This window comes from Ctenopharyngodon idella, chromosome 7 (assembly GCF_019924925.1).
Source record: "Ctenopharyngodon idella isolate HZGC_01 chromosome 7, HZGC01, whole genome shotgun sequence".
NCBI classification, from domain to species: domain Eukaryota; kingdom Metazoa; phylum Chordata; class Actinopteri; order Cypriniformes; family Xenocyprididae; genus Ctenopharyngodon; species Ctenopharyngodon idella.
Genome location: NC_067226.1, coordinates 47,904,209 through 47,926,896, shown reverse-complemented (window position 1 = coordinate 47,926,896; position 22,688 = coordinate 47,904,209). Strand labels below are relative to the sequence as shown.

Sequence of the window (22,688 nt, the reverse complement as noted above, 5' to 3'; positions counted from 1 at the left end):
TTTGCTGAAGTGTTATCTGACATAATTAAGATTATTCTGACACAGTTTAACTCTGAGATCTTGTCATATTTTATTTACATTTTTTAAACTATAGTGAATAAACTGTATTAATGAATGAAATGCTCAAGGTGTCTGAATACATTTTGGTTTGACTGTATATCTTTAGTATAGATGTACTAAATGAATCACTGATTAAACGTTAATATCAGTTAGATTAACTGTCAAATTTATTCAAATGAACAAGAACAGATGCGAAGGAGAACGTTTAATGTTCTTAACTTTAAGAAAGGCAATTACTTTATAAGAAAGGTAAATAAAGATTAAACTTATTAAGAGTGAAAAGGTTACATTACGTTTGTTACAAGTTACATTTGAATCTTGTAACAACGTTTGAAGGTTTTCAGTTTGAAGTAAATTTAAAGCTTAAAGTTTAAAGGTTTATAGGCCATAAACAATGATATTCTGGATGGTTGCTAGGGTGTCACTATGCAGTTGCTAAGGTACTCACTAACACACACACACAGGTTGCTTTTACAGATCAATTCTACATAATCATAACAATTATACTGACTGATTCACATTCTTAAAGGGTTAGTTCACCCAAAAATTAAATTTCTGTCATTACTCACCCTCATGTTGTCCCAAACCTGTAAGACCTACTGAGCCCACGTTCAGACATAAACACTGAAGCTCTGCAACGAAAATAGCAGTATGACAGGGGACAGGTGAATTTGTTGAATAAAGTCATTAATTTTGTTTTGTTTTTGTGCACAAAAAGTATTCTCATCACTTCATAAAATTAAGGTTGAACCACTGCAGTCACGTCGACTGTTTTAACGATGTCTTTAGTACCTTTCTGGACCTCAAAAGGAGCAATGACGTTGCTGCCAATGTGTGGATCAGATACCCTCGGATTTCATCAAAAATATCTTATTTTGTGTGTTGAAGACAAACAAAAATCTTACGGGTTTGGGACGACATGAGGGTGAGGACTTAATGACAGAAATGTCATTTTTGGGTGAACTAACCCTTTAAGAAAGATTGCTGATGATTCATTAAACATATGCAGGAAGTCCTGTCATTTATGTCCTCTAATTCAATTATAAAATAAACCTCTCTTTTGGATTTAACATTGTTTACTTCTTCAGAGCAGAAGTGGGCAAAGTATTGATAAATGAATCATCGCAGACAGAATGAATTGCTTGAATCCTCCAATTCAATTATCAGGGTTCCAGTGCTAGTTGCTGGAGGATTACCTGAACACAAGAACAGACATTAGAAAAAGGCTATGCTAGCAAGAATTCTTCTCTTAAAAAGAAACACAAATTACCATCATCCACAGCCAAAATGATAGCTGTATATTTCCCATCTTTGACATGGGGAGATTCTCTGTCCATAAGCCTCTTGACTTTAATCAATCCAGTGTCTTGATTTACACTCAGCCAGCCTTCAGGATCATTGCCAATTTTATACCTGGAAGGAACCAAAACATACAGGATAAAAATAGAAATGTTCAGCAAGAACAACTTACTGTTGATTTGACAAAGTCTTGCCTGGAAGTTTAAAACCATTTGAAGTTCAAAGGATATACAGGCATGCTGTAGTTTGAATTCTGGGTAGAAGAGATTTAATTGAAGGTCCATAAAAAAGTGCAAGTCTATGGGATTTTTATTTTACTACAAAATCTGGGAATATCTAGAGAAATCAGTCAGAATTATCAAATGGAATAATGAAATTTTGGTGGTTTGTATTGGAGGGGGAAATTATTTGCAACATTTCTTACGTTATTTTCTGTGGTTTTCCAATATCCGGATCAGTGGCTGTATAAGAAACCAATTCACTATCAATCGGTGAATCTTCAGGTTTGTAAATAACCCTCTCCTTTGGATTAAACTCTGGAGGCTCATTCACATCTTCTACATTCACCGTGACTGTGGCAGTGGAAGTGGCCAAAGCACCGACGAACGGCTCATCGTTCTCAACAATCACAGACAGAATGTATTGCTTGTTCTTCTCAAAGTCCAGAGGCTGAATGGAAAAGAAAGTGTCTTTTACTAAAGTTAAATCATCACAACCAATCGCCTGTGCAAACACATGAGCAACACACAGTACCTTTACAGTGGTGATGATGCCCTCTAGCCGGCTGGGTCCAGTACTGACATTGAAAAACCCACCCTTGTCACCGCTAATAATCTGATATTTGGTTGACCAGGCAGGAGATCCCTCTTTATCTTCATCAGTAACTGTAAGTTTGGCCACTACAGCTCCTACTTTATTCTCTGGGACAGATACAGTGTGCTAAAACAAAGAGATGTATGGTGCGTATAAGTATTAATAAAGTTAAAACACTATTATAACATTCTGAATATATCAATATACATTACCGAGGTTTGCTCAAACTGAGGTGCGTTATCATTGCTGTCAGTCACAAAAATAATAGCTGAACAAGTGGTTGACAAATCCTTTCCTTTAAGGTCAGTAGCCGTAATATCCAAATTATATCTGTGCCATTGCTGAAGGGGAAGATAAAATCCCTTTATGCTTGAATAAAATAATTCACAACCACTATGAGATTTATTCATCAAATCCAATTCATTTCTCACCTCTCTATCCAGGCCTGTTTTTATCACATGAATGCCTCCAGTTACAGTGTTGATACCAAACATGTTTGGTTGTGGAAATGGTGGTTCTTGCCTGTCAATTGAGTATCTGATCACACTATTGTCAGTATCTGGGTCATCTAAATCAGTGGCGTTGACTGTCATAAACTCATGACCTTCAGTGAGAGAAGAATGAAGACTGATTAGGTGGTATGAGCGGAAGAGGCATTTGGGGGGGGCATTTTCACTGAGAAACTGCACCATACACCTACCTATTTCAGCAGCTTCAGGAACACGTCCATTATATATTTCTTTACTAAAAACAGGACGATTATCATTTTGGTCAATCACCTTTACAATAATTTCCATTGGCTTTTCTGCTATATTCACACCAACTCCAGTAGCATGAGCTATAAGCTAAAGACAGGGGAAGAAATAAGGGTATGTTAAGAGGAAATTATGTGTTTGAAAATACAATCAAATCAAAATCAGAGCTTTGATACATCAATATGCAATTGTAGTCCTAAAACTTACTTAACTGACTTAATATTTAGAATATACAAATTACAAAAAAAAAAAAAAAAAAATGCAAACACACCAAAAGAAAACTGTCAAACCATTTTACGGGGACTTTTTATCTGATACTTTATTTCATGTGAAATACACTAAACTAACTGCTGATTTTCAAAGTTTGAGAGACTAAAAATCATCTTACTCTGTATGAAGCTTTTACTTCTCTGTCAAGTGTCCGAGTCACATACAGATTCCCTGATAATCTTTCTATAATAAAAATCCCCTTAGGGTACAGATCTGCTCCTTCACCTGTGAGACTGTATGCCATCTGATATTTAGAAGAATAGTCCGACTTTATCTAAATACAGAAAGAAATCAGATACAATAACAGAATATGTTAATAAGGTACAATAATAAAAAAGAGTCAATAATAGGCAAACCTCTATCTCATTTTGAACATTCCCTTCATGACTTTCACTCACCTGGACCAGCTTCATTGGGAAAGGACCTCTGCTATTCTCCATTACATTGAACGGAGGAATAACCCAACCTCCCTTTGCTTCTCTCTTTGCTCTCTTTAGACCCGTCGAAGACTTTGGAAACATCAGAACCAGATCGTCAGAGTGAGACTCCATCTGAAAAAGTAAAAGACACTGAGCAACAAAACATTTTTGTTTAAAATTAAATACAGCACAGAATCAGAATCAGAATGAACTTTATTATATTTCACACACAAGGGATTTGTCTTGGTGACAGAAGCTTCAGAGTACAGACAGAATGACAGCGACAAGACACAGGTAATAAAAATAAAGTAAGCGAATAAAAATAAATATATATAAAAAATACACAATATACAAAATAGACAATAGGCAACATATGTACAGGTATGTTATATACAAATGCAAGGGAATGTGAATAATAGGTATGATATGCTAAATAAATAGAAGTATAAATAGTGTTGTGTATTACACGTTTATTTCCCAGTGGGAGCATTTATCTATTAATGAGGTAGATGGTCTGAGGAAAGAAACATTTCTTGTGCAGACAGCACCAGTTCAAAGAGGAAGTGGCCTGGATATGAGGGGTCTGGAGTGATTTTGACAGCCCTGTTACTCACTCTGGATGAGTACAGTTCTTGGTGAGTGGGAAAGGGTGTACCAATGATTCTCCCAGCAGTCTAGAGTATACGCTGTAATCTTCTGAGGTCTGATTTGGTAGCCGAGCCGAACCAGACAGTTATTGAAGTGCAAAGGACAGACTCTACGACTGCAAAAGCAGCTCCTGTCCTCCTTCTTCAGGTCATCCAAAAACATCAGGAGCTTGACAGAGGGATCTTTTGCAGTGCCGTCGTTGGTGTAGAGCAGGGGTGGGCAAACTCGGTCCTGGAGAGCCACTGTCCTTGCAGAGTTTTGCTCCAACCCTAATCAAACACACCTGAACCAGCTAATCAAGGTCTTCAGGATTACATGCAGGTGAGTTTTTATCAGGGTTGCAGCTAAACTCTACAGCGGCCCTCCAGGACCGAGTTTGCCCACCCCTGGTGTAGAGGGAGAAGAGCAGTGGGGAGAGAACGCACCCCTGGGGGGCATCAGTGATGATATTACAGGTGTTGGATGTGAATTTTCCTAGTCTCGCTAACTGCTGCCTGTCTTTCAGGAAGTTGGTGATCCACTGACAGATGAAGGTGGTACAGAGAGCTGGGTTAGTTTAGTCAGGAGGATATCTGGGATGATGAAAGCTGAGCTGAAGCCCACAAACAGGATCCTTAGCATAAGTCTGTCGAGGATGTAGTCCCATGTTGACTGCATCCTCCACAGACCTGTTTGTTCAATAAGCAAACTGCAGGGGGTCCAGCAGGGGTCCTGTGATTTCCTTCAGGTGGGCCAGCACCAGTCTTTAAAATGACTTCATGACCACAGATGTTGAAGCAACAGGTCTGTAGTCATTGAGTCCTGTGATTTTGGATTTCTTTGGGATGGGGATGATGGTGGAGCGTTTGAAGCAGGAAGGGACTTTGGACATCTCCAGTGATCTGTTGAAGATCTTTGTGAAGATAGGGGCCAGCTGGTATAAACATTCACACGCATCAGATATGGTAAACAGAAGTTCAAGCATGCTTGCTTGATGTGCGGGAACCAGTGAGGTTCATTCTAGCATTATATTTACATTTAGTCATTTAGCAGGTGCTTTTCTCCAAAGCGACTTACAAATGAGAATAGTAGAAGCAATCAAATCAACATGAGTACAACAGTACGCAAGTGCCATGTCAGTCCAGTTTCACCAGCAAAGTGCTTATAGATTTTTATATTATATATATATATATATATACAAATAGATGGAGAAAGAGAATAGAAATCGAAAAAAGAAAAGTAAAAATATAAAAAGTAAGTGCTAATATTACTGGGTCAAGTGTTGCCGAAAAAGATATGTCTTTAGCACTTTTTTTTTTAAATGGCTAAAGACTCAGCTGCTCGGATAGAGAGTGGCAGGTCATTTCACCAGCAGGGAATAGACCAGGAGAAGGTCCGTGAGAGTGATTTTGTGCCCCTTTGGGATGGCACCACAAGGCGCCGTTCACTTGCAGAACGCAAACTTCTGGAGGGCGCATAAGTCTGAAGTAGTGAGTTTAGGTATAGTGTTGCAGAGCCAGTGGTTGTTCTGTAGGCAAAGGGCCACAAAAGGCCACTTTTGTGGACCATGTTCTCAATCATGGCCTTACTGTAACGCCGGGTGAACTCAGAAACGAGGGAGAGCTGAATCCAAATGCAGAGTAAGATTTAATGAAAATAAGAGTCAAAATAATCCAAATAATAATTAAATCACCAGGGAACACAAGAAGCAGATATAAGAACACCAAACAAACAGCTAAACAAGGACAAGACCTGACAATCAACACAAGAAACACTGAGGTTTATATACACAAGATAACAAGGGGTTAATGAGGAACGGGTGTGATATAGTTAATGTATGAGGAGGGTAAAAATTTTGGGTCGCTGTTCAATTAATCTATTTAGGGTAAATCAAGAACTCTTTGCTTTGTGGCTGGCTGTACATTATTTCCTTACACATAATAAATAGAGTATAATATAAAACAGTGTAAAAGCATAAAGGTAATCTTGGGTTTTAGACTTCAGCTCTGCATAAATAAAACATTTTTTTTCATCAGGGATTAGAAATTTCATGAATTTAACACGCCTCCAATAATTAGTCCTAAACATGTACAGAAATTGATCATTGAATAGGTTTATAGTGAATTAGCACACATAAAAACTAAAATGTCCAACAGAGGTCAGGCTTGTACTGTACTGACAGCAGTTTCTTGTATGAACTTGTCTGTACCTGTGGAGAGGAGATGTTCATGACCGTGTCCATGTGATGGTCCTCATGATGGTGGACACACTCAACTCTGACAGACACCGTGTGCTTCTTGCCACTGGAGTCCCAAGCGTGCACAGAAAACACCTTGTGACCTTCATGAAGAGTGACTTGTCTCTTCAGCGTTACAGTCCCATCCGTGTTCACATCAAACCGCTTGTCAGAGGACTGAAAGAGCGTTCTTGTTCTTCCATCGCATGTATTAAAAATTACTGTGAGAAAAAGGAGTTCAATTGGCACAATAAAGCATCCTGTCATTTATGTAAACCTGGTTCCCTGAGTGGGGAACAAGACGCTGTGTCAGTAGCTGATGCTATGGGAACACCCTCCAGGTGATATAAAATAGTGTTGTCAAAAGTACTGCAACTTCATGGTTAATCAGGGAATCAGGATTACCAAGTCGATATTTAATTTAAAAAACAACAATACCAGCCTTTCTGTAATTGTCACAATCACCAGCTGGTGTGCCCTAGATGTCCACCAGAGGGCACTCCCCTCTTGTTCATTGTCATTCTAACATGGACTACTACTCACTGCCCAGACTCATCTTCCCTGATTTCTATCAGATGTGTATCATTAACCTTGGTAACTCTGCCTATATAAGCCTGGTTTATTCAGTCATTCAATGCGAAGTCTTGTATGTGTCTGTACGACATTTCTGAGAATTTTCCTTCTTTACTCATAAAAAAAGGTGAACCTAAAACAAAACACTTTCAAAGTCATCTTAGCGTGAGCAATTTAAAGGGCTGATAAGTGCAGCTTGAATGTGACGAACACTCAAGCATTTAATACTCTTTTCATGTGTCCTCACTCGTCATGGAACAAGGACACAAATACACACACTTTATGTTTAGGATGAGAACACTTTGTCACTGGAAATTCTAACTAAATACGGGTCAAATAAATTTCTGAATAAGAAACATCTGAGGAGCAATGGGATGTCCTGTTGAGGCCCGGGTGATGCAGCACCTCGGAGGGTGACGCTAGCGCAATCAGTCAATAAATTGGTCTGATTCTATATAGGCTTCACAGGGCTCTACACTGCGACCATTTCGGTTGCATTTGTGAATGAAAATAACTACGTGCACCGGTGCGAGTGACCCGAACGATTCTCATGAATAGATCTATAATACAATCAGAATAAAAAGTACAACTCCCAAAATGCATCTATACTGAACAAAAGACGTGCGCAACGGACTATACTTCAAAGATTGTTTACAAGGTGAAACAGGTATGACGCACTTACCAGACCGTCTCATGCTGCTGATGTTTCAGCTAAATTAACTGGAAATACTACATTTGGATTATCATAAGCAAGGCTGGAAATTAACGGGGGCTTGGGGCCTCCAAAATTAATTTAAAAAACACACCGTTATGAATGCCGTTATGAATATTAGTTTCGCTTTTGAAATAGCGGCAATTCGGAGGCGGCAATTGCTTGAATGGTGGGTGAGTTCATTATTTTTCTTAATGAAAAACGCAACAACAAATCCGTACAATGACAAACTCGCTTAAATATGCACTTTTACATTTTGCTTTTCAACCAAATCTTCATTCCTCGTCTTGTCATTCAGAATAGTGAGGCGAAATGGGAGAAGTGAGGTGAAATCTGACTCCTGCTGCTGATCTGTGCTGCGGCTCTCGTTCGGCTCACACTGAATTGAGCATACGCGTTCAGTTTGTAACTGTAATGTCTGTTCTCTAACTGAACTAAATGATTTTTATTACTATAAAAAAATCAAAACGATGGTGGGGGGTGGTGCTGTGGTCACGGTGGGCAAGTGATATAACCGATGTTGCTGCTGAACACCGATAACACCGTCTATCGCAGCAAGCCTAATATGTAAGTTTAAGTAGCCTAATATCACACGAGTAGACTCCCGAGTATTGGCATGATTGCAAATCTGATACTTACTGATCTTACTTAAGTCCATTAAACAAGTTGATATTAAGTGACTTAACATTTTTGCCACAATACTGTCTGTTTTTGCTCTAAATAATTTCAAACAAAGCCACACCAGAACTGTTCTCCATCCCCAAGCAACGGTGATCCTGAATGAATCTGCGTTTTGAACGACTGAACGAGTGACTTGCACATTAAGATTTACCGCCACCTTTTTTTTTTTTTTTTTTTTAGTTTTATTTTCATATTTACATTTATTTTCATATTTACACTTTACATAGACTGTTTCTACTTAAAATATCAAACTTTTAAAGTTTAATTTTTACATATTTCAACATTAAAAAAATTATATTTAAAAACATTTGTACAACATTATTTACCAATGAGCTGCATTAAGCAGTCTATGTAAATGTGTCTAAAAAACACTTCAGATGGAGCTTCTGTGCCACTTCTGCAGTGCAAAGATGGATTTTTTTTATGATTTCTTTTGATTGGTAAGATTGGGTCATATTGTTTAACTGAATTTATTGTATTTATTGTTAATTTAAGATTAAATTTAAAAAAAAAAATATATATATATATATATATATATAAGAAAAATGTTAGCGTAGAGCCCTGCTTCAGACAACCATCGCACCTGGAAGGTGTTCTCACAGCATCAGCTACTGCTGCAGCATCAATGACATCCATCATTAATCAACACTTATTGTGAGCTACAACGCTTAGACTCAGTTTGACACTGATGAAAGCAAATTTAGTAGATACAGTGCATCAAATGCTCCACATACTCCACAGTTAAACTTCAGTTAAAAATATTTTATTGTGTAGAGAGATTATTTAGCCAAATACTAAAAATATTTGCTTCAGTGTTTTATTTACAGCGATTTGTGAACACAGCTTACCTCTTCCTAGTCTTTTTCCTTGGTGAAGGTGATCTCTGTGCACTTTAAAAACCAGCAACTCCGTCTCAAAACCACGAGTACATGAAGACCCCTCCACATATTCACACAAAAAGACCTAATTTGAAACATATCAAATCTCTTTATGTAATATATATATATACACACACACACACACACACATATATATTATATATATATATATATATATATATATATATACCATTATAAAATATAAAGGGTCTACTTTTATTTGTGTACACTCACAATAACAACAAAACCTTGTGTTTTTGTAAAATGAAGAAAATAAACAGGGTGCGCTTTCAGCTGTCTCTGTCTCTGCAAGAAACTTTCTGAAACACATCTGAATAATGAACTGCCAATACTTAACACACAGACATGAGAGATATGTCTTTAGAAAGCTTGAAGTCTCTACTTTTAAATGTAGTAAGTCATATTGAAAACTCTGTTTATGTATTCTGTATGAAACCAAAGAGAGGTACAGTCTTCCCTGCCTGGCCTCATTATCTGTAATGTGACCACACCCACGCGCAGCACAGACTTTGACACACAAATCGTCCATGTGTGAGGCACTAATCTGTAAACGCCCCCATCACCTCAAAACGAAGCATCAGCTTCATCATTCCTTTACTTTTTACCGAGTTTGGAAGAAGCACTGTGAGTTTACCTTGAATTTACCTCAGAAGAAGAACGGGATTGATATCCAGCGGAGGTAAGTCATATATCCCCACTTACATTTGTTAACGTGTTATTGTTACATAAACTGTAACATGTTAGAATGTTTAGACAGTGTTTACTGTGAAATACCCTGTTCCTGAAAATCTGCTCAAACGTGTGTTTATATTGTGCTAAGTAAACAATAATGTTTCATAGAGTAAATGGTGAGTAAATGTGAGTTCGAGTCACTTACGATGTGCATTTGAAAAGCAAAACGTGCTCTCTTCATAACGTCTTAAGTGTTTGAAATAATTTTCATTTGGGATCTGAAGTGGCTTCTTATCACAAAATAAGGCAGACAGTATATTATTTTGAAGTAATAAATAAATTAATAAATTAATGCAATGTCTATTAGGGTTGCATCATAAATATACATTATTCTTGTGAAAATATCTGAGATGGCTTGAAGGACACAGATAAACCATTTACTCTCGCAGATTGTGTTTATTGTCTTCATATTTAATAAGTCAAAGTGTTTCTATCTTATTTTTATTTAGCTACAGTGATAGTTGTATTATGGATATCCTTGAACAGCATGTTATATTACTTCTGTGAGGCATATTTGGACTTTCTGAGCGAGGGCGCCCTCCGGCTTCCAGTATGAATTAAACATGATTTATAGTTATATGATTTATAGTTATAGGCCGCCTGTTTTTTTCCCAAAAAATAAAGAGTAAAATTAAAAATTATTATTATTTTATGCAGCCCTACAAGTAGGCACAACAAACCTGGTGTTCTTTATATTTTTGTGAATTTTAAATCACAATTTTAACCAGAAAAATCACAATTAGATGCAACCCTAGCTGCTTCTGATATCAGCATGTTCACAGTTGTTTTGTTGTTGTTTTTTACAGGAACCAGATGCCACTGGTAAGTCATGATGAAACTGTTTTTTTCTCTGAGAGCACTGTACCAACATCAGAAAGCAGTACTACACAAACATGGTAAAATGAAAAAACAAACACCTTGGAAATGACAGATAAGTTGAACAGGAACTGTTTCAGGAATGGCACAAACGTGTATGACTGTTCAAGTCTCTGTCTTTAGATTAGTGTACTCAATAATCTGCCTTTTTTGGTCTTTGTTATGTGTATTTGGATTATGTTGTGTTGTAAATAAAATACAATCAAAAAGCCAGCTAGAGGATTAAACATCCACATGATGCCACATTGAAGCAAGATGTTTTTTATTTTGGAATTGTTCGATTCTTGAATTGATCTTTTGAGGTCTTGATCACACCAGTAAAATTAGTTCCATTGTCAGAGCACCTTTCTATTACTTGACCCCTCCTTGCCATGAAGTGTCAAAGTGATAAAGGAGTTTGTATCTAAGGATGATGCTACCTCTGTGTGAACAGCTATGCAGGCCAGACAAGTAAAGATGATACCATAGCGTTTAACTTTAGTCCTTCCACACTTGACCTCAAATGGACCAAAGCAGTCAACTACACATCTGGTGAATGGTGGTTCATCTGGAAGAACTCTATTTCTGGGTAAGTCTACCATAATTTGTTGACCTGTAACACCATGTTGTCTACGGCAAGTTTTACGGCAAGATTCTTCTTATCAAGGAATTGGCATTGGGAATCCAGAACTTTTGGTGTAATTTAGATAGAATATAGCTGTGTCCACTATGACCTGTTTCACTGTGGATTTCTTGCAGAATCAGCTCGGATATTCTGTGATCCTTCGGTAAGATGGCTGGGTGTTTGGCTTCCATTGGCATGGATGCATGACCAAGTCTTCCACCAACACAGAGAATTTCGTCTTGATGTACTGGACATAGCTTGATTATGTGACTTCCTCTATAAACAGATACTAGCCTTTGCTGTGCAAAGATCTCTTTATGAAATTTCCTTTGCTGGCAGTACTGAATGATTGCTAGCTTGGCTTGCTGAAGCTCATCAACTGTGAGACTTTCCCCAAAGTGCATGATGTTTCTCTTTGTCCTGTTTGAGATTCTGCCTGTGTAAGACTAAGTTCCCTTTCATGGGAACATTGACGCTGCGTTGAACGCATTGGGATCACCACTGCGTGATTACGTCTTGAAGCACTTGTGAAATCGAACCAATAGGTTGACGGGACTTCAGAGCGGGTGACGTCACAGACCAGGAAACTATAAAGCGCTCCTGAGAACAAAGAACGCCAGCTTCTGTGTCTTCAGCAAGCGCTCTGTGTTATCGTGTGTCTTATTTGGTGTTGTCTGTCAGTTATATATACAGCCTGAAAATATCTCTTCGTCTGAGGACAAGAGTATTTTTCTCACACCCAAGCACATATAAACAAGTATATACAGTTTGTCAAGTGTGTTCATCCCTGCCCTCGCTTCATCACGGGCTGGGATACACACGAGATGTGCGTTGTTTGTTTAGGAGTGTAGCATGCCCAGGCAGCTCTCGAGGGAGCTGTCTGTGTACATTGTGAAAAACTTACACTACGAACACTCCTTTCTCGCCGGGCGCTCTTTGATAAAGATCTGGCGCCGTGGCCAGTGTTCCCCAGGGATCGGGTCCCACTGCTGCCGAGGCAGAGCGGTGGCTTCATTCCTGGGGTTCATAAATGGATCTGACAGAGGGGTTAGAGACGGGCCCAGCCTTATCTCTGCTGTCAGACCCAGTGTCTCTCCTCTGGTGGCAGAAGCACGCGCTGCGGTTTCTTTCCCCTGGAGAAAGACACAGGCGCTTCATCTATCCAGCTCTGAGGAGGTGGATGTGGTGAGCGTCGGAGCTGGAGAGGGGGACTCACCATCCTCATCTCCAGCATATGAGGAGCTGCTAGAGGTGGTGACCAGTGGCAAAATTAAATATTGAATGGCCACCAGAAAAAGCTGAAGCGCGTCAGAGAAGTAAGCTGGATGAGCGCTTTCTGCCCATCCGGGCCCAGCCTCAGTGTCGGGGATTGCCGTTCTTTCCCGACCTCCACACCGAGGTGTCGAGGTCGTGGCAAAGACCGGCACAATATAGAGTTTATAGCCCCCAGACTTCGGTCTATTCCAACATTATGGGGCTCAAACAGTATGGTTATGGGTCGATGCCTCGGGTAGAAGAGACGCTTGCGAGCTATCTCTCGCACGAGTCTGCATCGTCCCTTAAATCCCACCAGACCATTAAGAACTACATCAGTGCTGGTGGGAAAAGCTTATTCGGCAGCAGGTCAGGCTGCAGCATGTCTGCATATCATGTCTATATTACAAGCTTATCAGGCTGACCTGCTGGGGGAAATAGATGAGAGTGGGGAGGCGAGCTTCGAGACGATTCAAGAGCTAAGGAAAGCCACCGATCTTTCTCTCCAGGCCACCAAGGAGATGGCTAAAACAATCGGCTGTACTATGGCAGCCCTGGTGGCCACGGAGAGGCATTCATGGTTGAACCTCTCAGATATTAAAGAAAGAGACAAGAGTGTTCTTTTGGATGCACCGCTGTCTTCCCTGGGCCTCTTCGGCGACTCGGTCACCTCGGTCGTCGAGAGGTTCCAGGAAGCCAGAAAACAGTCAGCGGCCTTCCAGAAGTTCCTCCCCCACTGCTCTCTTCCCCCCGAGGCTGCTGAGCGGGAGCAGTCTCGGCCGTCAAGCAGCTCCTCATTCGTGCATAGAGCGCAACAAAAACAAAGCGTCGCCACCTGTGCTCCCCCGCAAAGAGCTTGGGGACCGGGACGGGCGACACAGTCGAAGCCTCCCAAGGGCAAGACAGATCTGCGAACTGTCATTGTCATGAGGAAGGCTTTGAAGAAGTCCTGACGCCGGTGGTGCAGGACTTCCGAGGGCAGCCCCCTCCGGGGAAGGTCCCGTATCACACTAGCATGGTACCCGTCCCTCTTCGGTGCCCTCAGGGGGCCGTTCTGCCAACCCTGCCACCTCGTGTGCTTCAGGGCGCAGCGGTCCCCGCCGACCCTCTGAGGAGGGCCAGCCAGCGTTTGATTCGTTTGTTCCCTGCTGGTTCGCCGCTTCAGGGCGCCGAGTCGAATGCACAAGAAACACCAGAGGCCAGTCTCGAGAGACTGGTTCCCTTAGTAGAATTTTTGGCAGAATGGAAACTTCTCCCTAATATTTCTCGATGGGTGCTGCTCATGATAGAAAAGGGTTACAAAATACAGTTCGGGTCTCACCCGCCCCAGTTCAACGGGGTCCTCCATCCGGTGGTGGGCCCCCGAGCAGTCTCTGGTAATGGAACAGGAGGTTATGACACTTTTGCAAAAAGGAGCTATAGAAAGGGTTCCTCCTCCCAGCAAGCTGTAAGGGTTTTAGAGCCGTTACTTCATTGTTCTAAAGAAGGATGAAGGGCTGCGTCCTATTCTAGATTTACGCATGTTAAATCGCTCAGTACAAAAGCTCAAGTTCAAGATGCTTACACTCAAACAGATTACCAAACAGATCAGGTCCGAGGACTGGTTTGTGACAATAGATCTGAAAGATGCTTACTTTTCACCATCCATCCTCAACACTGTAAGGTCCTCAGGTTTGCTTTCGGGGGCGAAGTTTACCAATACAAGGTTCTTCCGTTTGGCCTAGCTCTTTCACCCCGCACCTTCACGAAGTGTGTGGATGCAGCTCTGGCTCCCCTTAGACTCCAGGGCATCCGCGTGCTAAATTATATCGACGATTGGTTGATTCTAGCTCAATCCAAGCAACAGGCAGTTCAACATCAAGATGTTGTTCTGTCCCATATGAGAAGGTTATGCCAAGACTCAATGCCAAGAAGAGTGTGCTTCTTCCAGCTCAAACTACCAGCTATCTAGGGGTAGTCTGGGATTCCACCACGCAGGCACGTCTGTCTCCTGCTCGGGTGAATTCCATTCTCTCGGCCGTGAATGGGGTGAAATTAGGCCAGTCACACACTGTAAAACAGTTTCAGAGACTGTTGGGTCTGATGGCAGCTGCGTCCAACGGGATACCTTTTGGCCTGCTGCACATGAGACCCTTACAGTGGTGGCTCAGGACCAAGGGGTTTTCTCCGAGGGGAAATCCTTTTCACATGATCAAGGTCACGCAGCGATGCCTTCGTGCCTTAGTTATGTAGAAGAAGCCTTGGTTCCTGTCCCAGGGACCTGTGTTGGGGGCTCCTTGTCGTCGCGTAATGCTAACGACGATGCTTCCCTCACAGGCTGGGGGGCGATCATGAGTGGTCGCTCAGCTCAGGGTCTTTGAGAGGACCATCTACTTTCCTGGCACATAAATCGGCTGGAAATGATGGCAGTATTTCGAGCACTCAAATACTTCCTCCCAGACCTGAGGGGCCAGCACATATTGGTTCGCACAGACAACATGTCGGTGGTCTCCTATATCAACCATCAGGGGGGTCTGAGGTCTCGCCAGTTGTGCAAGTTAGCCCATCAGATCCTCCTATGGTCCCAGGGGAAGCTCCTATCCCTGAGAGCAGCTTATATCCCGGGGCATCAAAATGTGAGGGCAGACATCCTGTCGAGGCAGGGGCCGAGGCCCGGGGAATGGAGACTCCACCCCGAGGTGGTGGAGCTCATCTGGAAGAATTTTGGTCACGCAGAAGTCAACCTATTTGCCTCGAAAGAGACTTCTCATTGCCTGTTGTGGTATTCTCTGACTCATCCAGCCCCACTGGGGTTGGATGCCATGGTGCAGACGTGGCCGAGGCTACGTCTGTACGCATTTCCCCCGATTGCTCTGCTCCCAGGAGTTCTGGAGAGGGTTCGGCGGGACGGGGTCCGTCTCATATTGGTAGCCCCATTCTGGCCAACCCGAGTGTGGTTCACAGACCTAGTGTCTCTCTTACACGGCTCCCCCATGGAGATCCCAATCAGGCAGGACCTTCTGTCTCAAGCAGGGCGGCACGATAACTCATCCCCGCCCAGAGTTATGGAAACTGTGGGCCTGGCCTCTGAGGGGGCCAGGCTCATAGAATCCGGTCTCCCAACCGAGGTTGTGGAGACCATACTTCACTCCAGAGCTCCTTCCACGAGGAAACTTTATGCGTATAAATGGAAGCTGTTTGCTACTTGGTGTAGTCAACTTCAAGTGGACCCGTTCCACTCTTCTATCAGTCATGTACTGCGATTTTTCCAAGAAAAACTCTCAGATGGTCTATCTCCTTCTACTTTGAAGGTTTATATAGCAGCTATTTCTGCCTATCATGCTCCTTTGGGGGGATCTTCTGTGGGAAAAGACCCCCTAGTTATGCGCTTTCTTCGTGGTACCCAGAGGATGAGGCCTTCTGTGCATACAAGAACTCCGGCCTGGGACTTGGCTACTGTGTTGGACGGGTTAGCTGAGGCTCCCTTCGAACCTTTAGAGGAAGTATCTGAGACGTTCCTCACTCTAAAAACCATCTTTCTGTTGGCTATATCATCTCTCAAAAGAATTGGAGATCTACAAGCACTTTCTGTTGCTCCTTCATGTCTGGAATTTGCGCCTGATATGGTCAAGGCTTTCCTGCATCCTAGACCTGGGTATATACCCAAGGTCCCCACCAATGTCCTAGGACCTATCGTACTGCAGGCCTTCTGTCCTCCTCCTTTTGCAAATCCGGATCAGGAAAAACTTAATCTGCTTTGCCCGGTTAGGGCTTTAGACACCTACGTCCACAGAGCTGCCCTGTGGCGGAAAACTGATCAGCTATTTGTCTTTTTCGGGTCTCCTAAGAAGGGAGGCCCGGCATCTAAGCAGAGAATGAGCAAGTGGGTGGTCGAGGCCATCTCTCTTGCTTATGAGTCATCCGGGCAGCCTTCACCCTTGGCTGTCTGGGCTCACTCAACCAGGGGTATGGCTGCCTCAAAGGCTTTGATCTCGGGGGTCACCCTCAACGAAATTTGTGATGCGGCTGGGTGGTCCTCCCAGCATACCTTCATTAGGTTTTATAACCTTGATTTGCGCTCCACTCCAGGGTCCTGGGTGCTCTCGTCTCAAAGATAACAGACAGGCACTTGGTATTATGGCATAGTTGGGATAGGGTTCCCAATGCGTTCAACGCAGCGTCGATGTTCCCATGAAAGGGAACGTCTCGGGTTACATCTGTAACCCTGGTTCCCTGAATAGGGACGAGACGCTGCGTTGCTTAGCCATACTCCCTGCATGCCTGCGAGCGTCTTGCTTCAGCCATATCAGAAGCTGGCGTTCTTTGTTCTCATTACTGCTTTATAGTTTCCTGGTCTGTGACGTCACCCGCTCTGACGTCCCATCACCCTATTGGTTCGATTTCACAAGTGCTTCAAGACGTAATCACGCAGAGGTGATCCCAATGCATTCAACGCAGCATCTTCAGGGAACCAGGGTTACAGACGTAACCCGAGACGTTTTCCTTTCTTTTGGAATGGTTTTGGAGGTTTTACTTTGAGTAGCCAAGCTACAGCTCTTTTTAAGGATTTCCAAGAAGAGAAGTATTCCATTAACCTCTCTATTGTGTCACTTTTCTCATTCTCCATTACTGTTATCAATTAACAATGACACTTCCTTTCCTAATCTCAGGGTCTGCTGCATTAAGGTCCTCTAAGTGATGAGAATTCTCTGGCCATTGTTCAGCTGGTGTAGTGATAAAGTCAGGGCCCAAACCCAGGCATTGTTCTGCTTAAAGGCATCAATGCTTTGGCCTCTCGAGGCGCAATCTGCAGTATTTGACTGAGAGCTGACGTATCTCCATTGGGACACTTTGGAAGTTTGCAGTATTGCTGCTATCCTATTGGCCACAAACATCCGGATTCTCGTCCTTCTGTTGCTCCTCCTCCCTGGGTGGAACTAGAATTCTATCTTTAGCCTTTATATGCAGCGCTGTAGGATGTACCAATGAACATAGATGGCAGCTTAATTTTTCCTCACAGGATTTACTCATGTGCCCTGACTTCAGGCAACTAAAACACAGGCCTTTGCTTCTTAGAAAGTCCAACTTATCCTTGTGAAGTTACTTTTGTAGCTTTCTAGAGTGTCCCAAAATATGATCATCTCTGCAAAAGATACAAGGCTTGTTGCATGCCTGCTTACCATATGTCAGACTCTTCTTAGCTGGACTTGAGTCAAAACTTTTCTTGACAGTTACTGCTGTTACCATTAAGGTGAAATTCACAGCTTATACCACTTATCCTGACTAATCTAGCTTCAGGTAGTGACTTCCTTGTTGCTTGAGTTTTATCTCTCAGATCTCCAAACACCAGATGCTGTGCTCTTTTAGCTTGTCTGTTAATGAACTCCACAATATCTTTAAATCTAATTCTTCACTTGCCTTTTTTCCTGTAGATCACAGGCTGTAGGAAAAGGATTAGTTGAGTGTTCGGGCCATTACATTAACTTTTTTATCCTTACTGTTAAATTAAATATGTAGACCTGGGACCTATAACAGATGCTTGTGGATTATTTCTGTTGAAGAAACGTCCTGCTATATATATTATAAAGACTACCAATTGCCTACACTCAGTGTGCAAATTTCCGTTAATAGCGTAAATATACACTGAAAATGCACACATACTTTATCTGCAGTATTTGTTCACAGTCATGTATGTGTGTGATGTCAAACAGCACACCAAAGATTCATATGACACAAGAGTGCTGTTTTACACTTGTTATATCCGTGTGTAGTTAGTGTGTAAATGGCTAATCATTTGGTGAGGTTTGTATGTAGACTGATGTAAAAACACCATTTTGAGAAAAGTTGAAATGTGTTTTGGGGTTTTGTTTGTAGAGTTTAGAGAAAAGGAGACATAGTTTCAGAAATCATGTGTAAGCAATTATCAAAAATATATGTAGGCTACATAATGAATATTTTTACATTTTGACATGTTTTTAGATTGAATGTTTTGGAAAGCCTGTTAGTTTTGATAAAAATCAACCCCTGCAGCATATATAAAAAAAAAAAAAAAAAAAAAAAAACTTGTACTACAAAAATAACAAGCAGCAGCAAGAACAACACAGATGGTATTTTTTTTCTCTCAAACGCTTGATATTGATGTTTAGTTGTAGATGTTATGATATTAACATTTTAATACTTACTAACTCTCAAACTTTCAACAAATTTTTGGAAAATGTCCTAGATAAAATCCTACCTTACAAAGGAAAAAAATAACTCCCAATCGCACAATCTTCATTGTCTCCATTCGAAGCAAACTATTTCGAAAGGTCCTTTGGGTATTACTTCCCTGTTGTTTTTTAAGATTGTACAGTTATTGCTTGAGTTGCACAAATCCCTGCACATCGAACATTTGATATCTTTTTAGGGGGTGGGGTTGTCATTAAAGGTGTGGCATATGCAGTGATGTAATGTGCTTCCAAATACACATTTGCTAGAAAATAAATCAAATTATTAGACTCAAAATTTAAAATACCTACATTTTCAGTGAATGAAGGGTACAGTATATCAGTATTTATAAAATCAGTATTTGGGTTGTTGACGTGACATGGCATTTTCACTGTCACACAAGACAAAAATGAATATAATTAGTATTGTCATCATTTAAAATGCAGTAAATGGTTAAACATTTCTTTTACTTACATGGACCTGTTGAAATAAAAAGTGCTTTGTTATTAGATTTTTTACATCTTTGAACCTAATCTCAAAATTGTCCTATGGTGTGACTGTTTCAAGCATCGTTCAATAAATTACAACTTTTATAAATTAAAAAGAAAAGCATACAAATGTTAATAAATACCTCAGGCATAATTTTACAAGTGTCTATTTTAGTAAATGACAGCCTTTTTTTCATCCATGCATTTCTAAAAGCATAGGAACTATAGGAACATTTTGTCACTGAAAACCATGTCCTCCAGTGTGACATCATATCCTGATATTAAATCTGGCAATTCCACTGACAAGTTTAATTATTTCAAGGACCCCATTCAAGGTCATGTTACTGAAGCCCCCTGTGAAGCCCATGAGTGCACATGGCAAGTTTTTGTGTCAGAATTGTTGAAATATTTAACTTTTTTGGAACCACTATAAAAGTGTTAAGTTTTGTTGTCCTTTAGTGTAACACCCCCTTAATTCTACATTTCAGTAAAAATGATCAAAAAACAGTGAAAAAATTGACAAAGTTAGTGACCCCTCAAACATCAGAGTTCACGTTACATAATTTCTTCAAAAGTAGTGTTTTTCAAAAAAAAAAATATATATATATATATATTATTCACAAGTATTTTTCACTGGTTATTTGTCAACTACCCATATACTGTATAAAAAGTGATAGGGAACACAACAAATATTCCAGAATAAGAATCTTTATACAGTCTGTATTACCATTGTGATATAAATCTTAACCAAACTGTTATTCTCACCTTATTTTCCCCCAATTGCTAACACACACTGGTCAAAATTGAATCCACTGTCAAAACAGTCAACGAAACAGAAGTCTGTGATGACTAAACATTGAATAATTTTTCATTTCATTAAATGACTGCATCTTCCAAGAAGTCTTTTGTCATTCATTCTCCACCATCTGAAAAGCACTGTATTTGCAGCACATTTATCAAATGTTAACACACTACTTTTCAAAATGAAAAATACATTCAAAACAGAATGATAGCACATTTTGTGCATTTCTGCAGTATTTTGAAATGTATAGGTCTTTAGCAGTAGAATATTTAAAATAAAATTACTGTTAAATAACAATCATTCCAAAAAAAAAAAAAAAAAAAAAAAAAAAAACAATCATTCCAAACGGTGTACTGTTTCTAGTCTTGTCCAACGTGATCTCATGAGAATACGTGTGTATTTTTACGTAAATTGTGGTTCTACCACACGTACATTTATTTACGTTTTCATACACACAAAAACGTACAACATTGACGTATTTAGAGGACTAAAACGTAAAAACACTTACGTATTAACAGCAATAAAAACGTAAATCATGTAACGTAAAGTGTGAATGTATATGAATTGCCATGTATTAATATTAAAATCGTGGCTTTAATGATTTAATGTTGTTTTTAGTCGAATTTATTGAAAGCAGTTTACTCATCTACTTAATATGAAATAACATTTCTGTTTGTGACTTGTGCTGCTCGTTTCGGAGGATTACATAATGTTAAACAAGACTACAATTTGAAACCTTATGAATAAAATTTCTGTAATTGTTTAACCATTTTGTAATATTTAGTTTGTTTGCTGTGCGACACAGAAGGCATTTTCTCCTGCAGCGACTGACAATACAACCATAAGATACACCAAAACACAACATAAATTCACAAATCACATCCATTTTATTTGTTCGCTGTACTCCCAATCTTTAGAATCCATATGTTTGTAAGGAACAGATCCAAATTCAGCCCTTTATCCATCGATCTTCATCTTGATTCTCAGCAACAGCGACCGTCACAGTCAAAGCTCGCGCTCGTTATGATTCAAATTTGAAAGTAGCGCCACCCTCGAGAAGCGTTACGACATGGTTTACGGCACTGATATCGAACGCTCATTGGTTCTCCCCTGTTTCGTCACAGATTACGACATGCCGTGTTTCAGTGGATTGACGTTTGAAATGAGTGCGCGCCTTCATGGAGAGAAGCCGGATTCATCATATTTTCATGGATTAATAAGTTAAATTCTGCTCTGTACCCTATAAAAAACTATTACCGCCAGAGAGGACTGTGACTGGAACTCATCATCATTTGAAGTACTTTTGGTACCACTTTTGACATTTTCGCAAAAAATAAATTATTGTAATTACGCTTGTTTTTCTGTCATTCTTTTATTTATATTAGTAGGTAGTTTAAAGAAATGGTTATGGGTAGGTTTAGGGGTAGGTGTAGGATTAGTGGCTCAAAATATCATTTTAATGTTATATTTTTACTAAAATGGTAATTTTCCTACACATTTCTGCACATTATGTTTTATTCTTTTAACATTCTGTATAAAATGGGTAGGTTTAGGTTCGGGATGGGGTTTAGGGATCTTACATTTATCTACAAAACGATAAAAGGGAAATTATACATATATCTTTAAGACATGATAAGATTCGTAAATATTTTACGTTTTTTCGCTGTAAAAACGTAAGTATTTTTACGTTTTAGTGCCATAATTACGTCAATATTGTACGTTTTAGCACCTTTCTAAACGTACAAAAATGTACGTTTTGTGTCTTTGAAAGTTACGTATTAATACCTACGTATTAACAATGAGACCAGGCTGTCTTGTCATCTACTAACATTTTTTATTTATTTATTTATTTATTTTTTCTTAATTCACATTGGTACTGTTTTTCTAAGTAAAGTGTACATTTTCTCTGTACAAAAAAACCAAACTGATCACACTTGATAACTAGGTGACACTGCTAATCACCCTTTCAAAACCTCATGCTTATCTCTTTTACTTGATCCTGCTGAGTGTTCACAAATGTCATGAGTGTTGTTGAACATGCAGGACTGTATGTGTGTAGAAAGGATAATCCTCACTCATTCCACTGATCTCAAGAGATGACTGACGTTACAGGCTGTGGTCTTTAGCATCCATGTTTGCATGCCCACCTCTCATGCCGGAAATGCCAGTTTGAATCCCGCTCGGAGCGGGTCGAGTAGAACTGGAGGGGTTACATGAGGAACCTGAAGACTTCAGGACTGGTCTGATATCAGACTGAACAGAGGTAGGAACTGCACATTCAGACATGAGAAATGCTGCAAAGTTTGTGAGAGGAAATGACAGAAATCTGTAAGTTATCACTCTAAGAAGATAACACTTCCAACCAAGTGAGCTCAAATGCCGAGAGGCAAAGATAAGCAAGA

The 22,688-nt window shown here is 40.3% G+C and overlaps 1 protein-coding gene across 1 annotated transcript; it reads right to left on the bottom strand.

Moving 5' to 3' along the window:
- Nucleotides 1–265: 265 nt before the first annotated feature.
- Nucleotides 266–19,174, bottom strand: LOC127516457 (cadherin-1-like). The gene is made up of 12 exons (XM_051901124.1): nt 19,025–19,174; nt 9,294–9,408; nt 6,453–6,700; nt 3,596–3,748; nt 3,316–3,471; nt 2,873–3,017; nt 2,604–2,776; nt 2,385–2,513; nt 2,113–2,298; nt 1,784–2,028; nt 1,331–1,473; nt 266–1,256 (listed from the first exon to the last, which is right to left on the bottom strand). Exons 1-12 carry the CDS (start codon nt 19,073–19,075, stop codon nt 1,180–1,182), a joined length of 1,821 nt encoding a protein of 606 aa, XP_051757084.1. The 5' UTR covers nt 19,076–19,174; the 3' UTR covers nt 266–1,179.
- Nucleotides 19,175–22,688: the final 3,514 nt, after the last annotated feature.

What these genes read in the sequence shown, in the direction of transcription:
- LOC127516457 (XM_051901124.1), bottom strand. Translation starts at nt 19,075, where the DNA reads ATGGAGACAATGAAGATTGTGCGATTGGGAGTTATTTTTTTCCTTTGT. An exon ending in AGGAAAAAGACTAGGAAGAG is followed by an intron (nt 6,701 to 9,293) that starts GTAAGCTGTGTT and finishes TTTTTCTCACAG; the next exon opens with TAATTTTTAATACATGCGAT. An exon ending in TCCTGAAGCTGCTGAAATAG is followed by an intron (nt 2,777 to 2,872) that starts GTAGGTGTATGG and finishes CTCTCACTGAAG; the next exon opens with GTCATGAGTTTATGACAGTC.